This window comes from Neomonachus schauinslandi, chromosome 12 (genome assembly GCF_002201575.2).
Source record: "Neomonachus schauinslandi chromosome 12, ASM220157v2, whole genome shotgun sequence".
Classification (NCBI taxonomy): Eukaryota; Metazoa; Chordata; class Mammalia; order Carnivora; family Phocidae; genus Neomonachus; species Neomonachus schauinslandi.
Genome location: NC_058414.1, coordinates 71,166,952 through 71,174,451, shown reverse-complemented (window position 1 = coordinate 71,174,451; position 7,500 = coordinate 71,166,952). Strand labels below are relative to the sequence as shown.

The window sequence follows — 7,500 nt, the reverse complement described above, 5'->3', positions numbered from 1 at the left end:
CTCACAGATGTTGTATTGCTATGGTCTTCCCTCGGAGATCAAAGGACCTCACTGAATTGAGGTGATAATATGAGCTATCCTGAGAACACATCTCTCAATGTCTCTAATGGGGAGAGCTTTCTTTCCTGAACAACCATTCAGAACAATTCATCATGATGTGCTTAGGGAATCGCCCCTATCCACATTTACCAGGAATAAAACAATTATCACTCCATAAATCATGACTTGAGTTTCCATGTGCTCTGGAATGGCTCATGTACAGTTGCTTCAACTATAGTTTTCCTCTCCCAAAGTAAAAGAGCTCTACTGAGCATTCATATCCTACCTGATGACATGGGAATGTTGTATTTGTCTGAATGTCGCCTTCGTATGGCTCCCACATTGGGCACACTGGCTGGGGTGATTACTGAGGGTCCCTGGGTAATCGGGGTGACTGGGGCCGTTGGTGTGGTAGGGGTTTGAGGTAAGCTCTGTGGGGATGTCTCCAACATGTTCTTCGACATGGTGACACTAGACACCAGATTTAGCTGCAAAGGCCCAAGAGAAGGGCAGGAAAAAGGTAGAGACAAGAGAAAAAGACTTAAAAAGGTTTGACAAATGAGAGTGGATTCACTTCTACAGCTGTGTTGCCACTAATAAGCTGCAAAAGGAAGCAGCCAATCTCAACTAATTACAGGATGAAATTGTATCATAAGAACTCTAATTAGAGGATGCTGTTAGAGGTTATCTAATAATCTCCTGCAATGTTACTTAGGACTAACTCCTTCTTGTCCTACCAGACTTCGGCGAAAGTGTATTTCTTTAAATAAAAGCTAGTTGCTGATTATTGACTGCCCCTGTTGTGAAACAGGTCTAGCCCCCAGTGAGGCAACAACAACAGCAATAACGAAGGATGCAATGTTTCAAACCAATAGGACTTAAAGTAAGTTGCTATTCTGTTGCTGCCAGAATTTTTTTTTTTTTTCCATAGTCCCAAATCTCAGCTGAGAGGCTCCAGCCAGCTGGAAAATTTTACACTGACCTTTAGTCTCCTTGCTAATTTGGTGGAATGGTAATGACATTACTACATATTCAAACAAAATTGTCTTAATTGCAAATTAGCCGGAGGAGGCTGAAAATTTTCAAATTAAATCTGATTGGAGATGGAGAGAGGGAAATGGAATTTCCTCACTAACAATCATTTGTGGCATGTGTTAACAAATATAATGAAATGTCAAGTTTGCCAATTCCTCTGGAAGTATCATTTTCAATTTATGATTACAGTGTCACTTAATGCTGATGTACCCTGGAAAGTGGGTGTCAGGGTAGAAAAAAGGAAAAAGGTGAGAATGTATGCAAGCTGTTTAACAGTGTGCCCTTCATTACTCCCCTTAGAAAGGCCCTGTTCTTCTTTATCAAAAAACTCATATCACCTCTGTCATATTTACCACACATCTTTTGTCATAAATAGCATCCAATTAGCAAAATTTTTATGCAGGGCAGCACATAAAAAGATTTCTGCCATATATTTAAGCGCTATTCCTAAGAGGTAATCTATGGTCCTTTTCATTTTATACAGGAATCTAGACAACCAAGCAAGAAAACTAGTTTTAATTGTTCTGCTTCTCTATGAAGTAACTGCTGAGTGGCTAAACAGAGAATATTCAGCTTTTGTATATAATTTAGTAACACCTGCCTTTTCAAATCCCAAATACACTTCTTAAGATAAACCTTTTTTTAATGGGGAGAAAATGATGTGTACAGCATTGATTGATCTTTCTTTGTGGATTTGTTTTACACATTTAGTCAGTAGAGAGATTTGTTAGGGAAACAAAAATTAACATATGCCAGCTAATTGTTCTTCTTTGTTGGGGAGCGGCCAGAAGCGGCACATTAGCAGGCTAATAGTAAGGACTGGCGCCCCGAAGGCATCCCCAAGTGCATCTGTTCCCAATAAACCACAGACTGTTATTCTGTTCCTCCTCGAAGCCAGCAGACTGGGTTGGGAATTCTTTGTTACGTACATAAATAAAAGCTGAGATAATGCTACTAAACGCTGCATTTAATACATTTACAAAGCCACTGGTGTAAGCTTCCCTGGGACTGTACGAAAGTACCTCTGCACAGTTTGAGCAATGCAGGAAGATGCACATGCATCTGCCTGTACGATGTTGCAAATGATATTTAAAAAAAAAAATCAACACCAGGGTGTATAATTAGTAACGTTATATTAAGACCATATCATCAGCATTGCGGATCTGTGTGTTAAAAGTATGAAAAGGAAAAAGAAAAAAAAAATACCCACTTCCCCCTACTTTAAAAAAAAAAAACAAATACACACAAAAAAACTCAGCCGAATGGTTACATATTCACTTCTCAAAACTGTAAACCAGGAAAAAAAATGGCACATTCAGAAGCCAGAAAAATACCAACATTGCAAATCAATGGAAGATCTATCTTGATGAAAACTTGACAAGACTCCGTACGTTTTGTGAACATGCTAAAAGTTATCAGAACAGGAGAAATACATCTTTTTCTACGCCAACTACTCATGTTTACAATGTTACGGCAACTTATTCTGCCATCCCGCAATAATAAGCATACCATGTTTGTAGGCGTGCGATCACAAACTGATAAAATAGAATTTATTATTAACTAAAGGGAAGCATGTAAAAGCCAGGATGAGCACTTAGCCACCTCAGCTCATCTGAATATAGTCAAGGTTGGGTGAAACTCATTATTCAGGACTCGCAGCCTTGATAACTTTGATTTTCATCCATCCATAGCATGGCCAAAAGGTACCATTTAATGAAGTACCATTCAGAGAGTAAATGGGGTCATATAATAGACAGTGCGGTTGCACCTTGTGTTCATGTACTGATAGCTGTTAAGGGTGCAGTGATGAACCAACAGAGCTCATTTCTCCTTGGTAATAAATTCATGCTATTAATATTTATCAAATGTGTGGGCCGTCTCAACTGAGCCACTGCACATGAGACCATAAATCTCTACTATCATATCAATTTTGAAGCTTCTTTTGTACAGTGTATAAATTTTAGGGTTTTTTTGAGGGGTGTGAGTATTGACCACTCTTCTTTCGAACCAATATGAGGCCAGTAGTGCAGTTACCCACTTCAGATACCGCGAGTTCCAAAGGGAACTTTAAACTGTGGTTTCATTTTAAATCGCTCATCTAAGATTCTGTATTAATTGCCCACCATCAAACGCAATTAGCAATTCTTTCATGTGTGGTTTATGTAATGTAATACTTCAATTACATTATTCATTCAGGTTCTGTTTTGGATTATAGGCTGAAAATTCTTTATTAGTGTAGATGTAACCATGCTGCTGGAGTTTTAAAAAATTTACTGATTGAATAATTAATTGGAAAAGAACAAGCTGCAGATTCCTGATGGATTTATGAGACAATTATTCTGTCTTGTGATTACCTACATTATACTATGGAAGCAATGAGGGAAAAAAAGTCTTATTGAAAAGAAAGTCATAAATACAGGATCAAAAAGATTCTCAAAAGTTTATTTTTTTAATTAAAAATTCAGAAATTCCAGAGTTAAAAAAAAGTGTATCGGGTTCAAAAAGATACGTTTCTCTTTTCTTCCCGTTAAAGATGTTTACGATACCCTAAATGAAATACAGTACAAAGGAAAAACTCTAATATCTTAGCAGAAATACCTTAGCAGAGTTTAAATGAAGATAGTCGTTACACAAGAAAAGTAAATTTGGAATAATATTAATCGACGAGTGATTTCAGAGACACTAGGAGAAATGGCATACAATATCCTCTGTCTTTTATCTCCTCCCCTACTACAAAACCAAATGATCTTTTTTTTTTTTTAACCTAAGGACATGGAGAGAGGCAAAGCTGGTAATCGCCATCATCAGGCTATACAGGGGCCTTATTAAAAAGTACCCCCACAAACTTTCATTAAACTAGAGTTATCCAGTTGATTACTCTAAGTTGCTGGGCAAACATGAGCTGAGTGAGAGAAAGTATATTCTTTTCAGTAGTCTGTGTATCTGACTACATTATCGGGTTGCGCTTAACTCTCCTATATATTTCGGGGAAACGGCAGTTTTTATTTTCTGTAATTACCCATTTTCCTTTGTCCTAAGCCCTCCAAATTAACGCTGTGTATACTGTATGGTAAAACGAAATATGTGAAGTATATCTTAACCGAAATCACAACCAAAGAAATGGGATAGAATTGGCTCGAAAAACACTATGACATTTTCCAGAAAGTATTTGATAAAAAACATCGCTTTGTATCTTAACGATTTATCTAAGTCCTCCTCAGCATACCACATACCTTTCTATTGGTGATTTGTACTGCTTTTCAGTTTGCTCAAAGTGGGTTTCCTTTTAATATCTGTAAACCTATCACAGAAAGATATTCTGTCCGGCTTCAGCCTCAAGGCAGTGATTTGTGCGCTGATAGGTGTACTTTGTTTAGTGTCACCCACGGTGTAGATTGGATAGATTTTGTAAAAGATAGCATTACTTTAAAAGAAACATACAATTTGACAAGCGATTGCATTTTACTTTCATTTTATTGCCACATTTTTCATCACACTCATTGTTTTCTAACTGTCGCTAAATTGTTCATTTTCTTAGTCTGTTACCTCGGTAGAGCTATTTACTGTTTATAAAGCAATATGCACTTACAGGTTTGGGAGATGGTTTGGGCTCTGAGGGTCGCATGTGCAAGTGGGTCATCATTGCTTGAAGACGTTCGCGTTCTTTAGAAAGCTGTTAAGAAAGAGTGAGATCAGAAGCGTTTTAGAAATGACTGATACGGCTATTTTATGGCAGTGATACATCTTATCATTGAGCTTGTCTCAGAGTAATGATTCCCGCATATAAAAGTCTGTGTCAGTAGGAACTTATCTGGGAGGAAATGCAACTTTGGCTATGGGGGGGCGGGGGGCGCGGAAAACTTTTATAGCTTTCCTTATGTTAAAAGGTCAGAGAAAACAAATAACACTTCATCTTTTTGTCAATAAGAGAATTGAGGTCACACTTGCCTCGACAGTAACAAGTTACTGAAACCATAAATTAGAAGGCCCACGGTGTCTTTTAAAGTCCTGTGGACACTGTTAGCAATGGACTAGTGCCAACAGCTGTGAAGGGGTGAAGGGTTCTCAAAGCGAAGTGCCTGCCAGGATTGTCTACACACTTCATGCATTCCCACTGAGGTCCAGTTAGTGCCCCCTGCAATCTGCCATCATCAATCTAATTCAATAGAGTGACAGAGACCAGGCAGTGTGAAACGCTGAACTCTGCCACGGGAGTCGGAATCTACACTTGCACTGGGTCTCATTACAACTGACGGACCTTACTTCTCCATCAGTCAGACACAGCAGAGGGAGGAAAAAGAAAAAAAAAGAAAAAGAAAAAGAAAGGAGGCATAATTGGTCACACTGCAAACTGGATCATCAGCTAAACTCTTGTGTTTTAGTCTACCTTTTATAAATGGTAAACAGGTTTACAAAAAGCTTTTCAAACTACAGCAGTCATGATGTTTTTTACGTGTTCTTGATTATTTACAGGTCAAAATAAAATGTTTTTAGTAGCTCTCTGGAAAACAGCCATGATGTGATGAGTTTAAAACAATTTAAGACGTAGTAATGCGTTTAGAAAAAGAAACTGTATGTTTAATAAAATGAAATGAAGTATTGGTTTGATTGAGAAAAAAAAAATCTTTAAGAGGAAGTATTAGCCAAAGCTTTAAAGGGTTGGTAAAAACATAACAGGAATGATAGAGTGACACAATTACTTTCTGATCAGTTTTATGAACTCTATTTATTTTTGACCAAATTCTGTTTCAATATTAACAGCAGTGTTTTTAAACTTAAATTAGCAGCATCGGAAACAACACATACATATTACCGTCCATAGTATTATAGGTGACCGGCCATTATTCTAGTAAAGGTAAGTCTTAAGAATCTCTGCAAGTTCTTTAATTAAAAAAACACCAGAGGTTGAAAAGAAAAAAAAAGGGGGGGGGTTCAGGGTGGTATCTTACAGGCATGATATAGTAAAGACTTTTTTTTGCTACATTATAAAATCTCATGGAACAAATCAAGATCGGCTCATGTGAAAACTGTCTCAGTGATAAAATCGTATCCAACTGTGGAGTTTAGTCTAACTTCTATTAGGGAAAAAAACTTAGAGTTGGCTCTTTTGGGATACCCAAATCTATATGACGTGGTCTAAAGGTTAGAGAGGTCTAAGTGATAAGGATGTTAAACTATAGCAGCCCCCCCTGCATCATCAGTCGCTGCCATCGTTACAAACAAATGAAAACCCCACGTATTTCTACTAGTCATTGTGTTAAAAGACTCGGGATCTACCCGTTACTCAATTTAACGCACCAGAAATCTGAGAAAGGGGTCCATGAAGAGAGCACCCAACAAACCTGTATTTCTAGTTGTTGGACCACCTGCATTTGCACTCGACACTGGGCCGTGCTCCGGTCATCCAGCGCGTGTTCGTTGTTAAGGTGCCTAATGAAACACAAAACACAAACACAAAGTCAAGCTACGTCTATGTTCGTGGTATACACTCCCCTTAAAAAGCACAATGCTGAAGCCGTATTTTCCTCCACGGTGGGAAAAAGGAACACCCTGAAACTATACAAAGTAAAGTTAAATGTGCTTATGTGTTTAGTGAAAATTATGTATGTCATATGCAGAGACCCCTCAAATGGCAGAAAAATGGCATCGTCTCTAAGCTTATCAGTTATTACAAAAAAATATTTCCCCAAACCATTTACAGAATAATAGTAGAAATCACTAGATGTATTTCATATACTCGTGTCATTTTTTTTTAAAAAGGGCACCTTTTAAATATATGAACCAAAAGTAATTCTGAAGAGAACAAAGGCAATTCTCTATTCCATTTCCGTTAAAACAGCCTGTGGTTCCTATGATGTTATTTAGTGAGCGATGTCTTATTTCACCAGGATGTGGTGTGAATTATGTAAAGATGGCAAATTATCATCCCTTGGAAACATCAATACTTATGAAGAATGATCACTTGCTGTTACTAATAAATAAAGTACATTGAAGATTCTGGTAATCAGAAGCGTAAGATTGACATTTCATGTCTAGTGTCCTATTTGGGAGACATCTATCCTAATTTCACACAAAAGTGGTGAAAGATAAGACATTCTCATCATCTTACTCTAATCTTAACTATGTACTCGTCTGTTGTTGTTATTATTATTATAGCATAATATTAAAAAAGATCTCTTTAATGAGTGGTATGTTAATACACCAAAAGTAATTCAGTAGGGCAGCATCTCCAATGAACACGAAAATATTCAATAATATATTCTTTGTTATTTGTGTTATATAATTTATTTGCTGCCTCCTAAAGTTAAAAAAAAATCTTCACGCAATTTAGTATCCTTTGGTGGGTCTATTTCACCAATGAACAAAGTAAGGCAGCAATTTAAGAGATGTTCTCATCTATGCATATAGGTGAAATACGGAGCAAAT

The 7,500-nt window shown here is 37.2% G+C and overlaps 1 protein-coding gene across 13 annotated transcripts in view; it reads right to left on the bottom strand.

Moving 5' to 3' along the window:
- Positions 1–7,500, bottom strand: part of FOXP2 (forkhead box P2) — a 251,079-nt gene that overhangs the window by 32,577 nt on the left and 211,002 nt on the right. For all 13 annotated transcript variants that reach the window (XM_044920086.1, XM_044920085.1, XM_044920087.1 and 10 more), the window contains 3 exons: positions 6,417–6,504; positions 4,664–4,747; positions 326–527 (listed from right to left, as the gene is read on the bottom strand). In XM_044920086.1, coding sequence (XP_044776021.1) covers positions 326–527; positions 4,664–4,747; positions 6,417–6,504 — 374 coding nt within the window. The remainder of the gene's footprint in view (positions 1–325; positions 528–4,663; positions 4,748–6,416; positions 6,505–7,500) is intronic.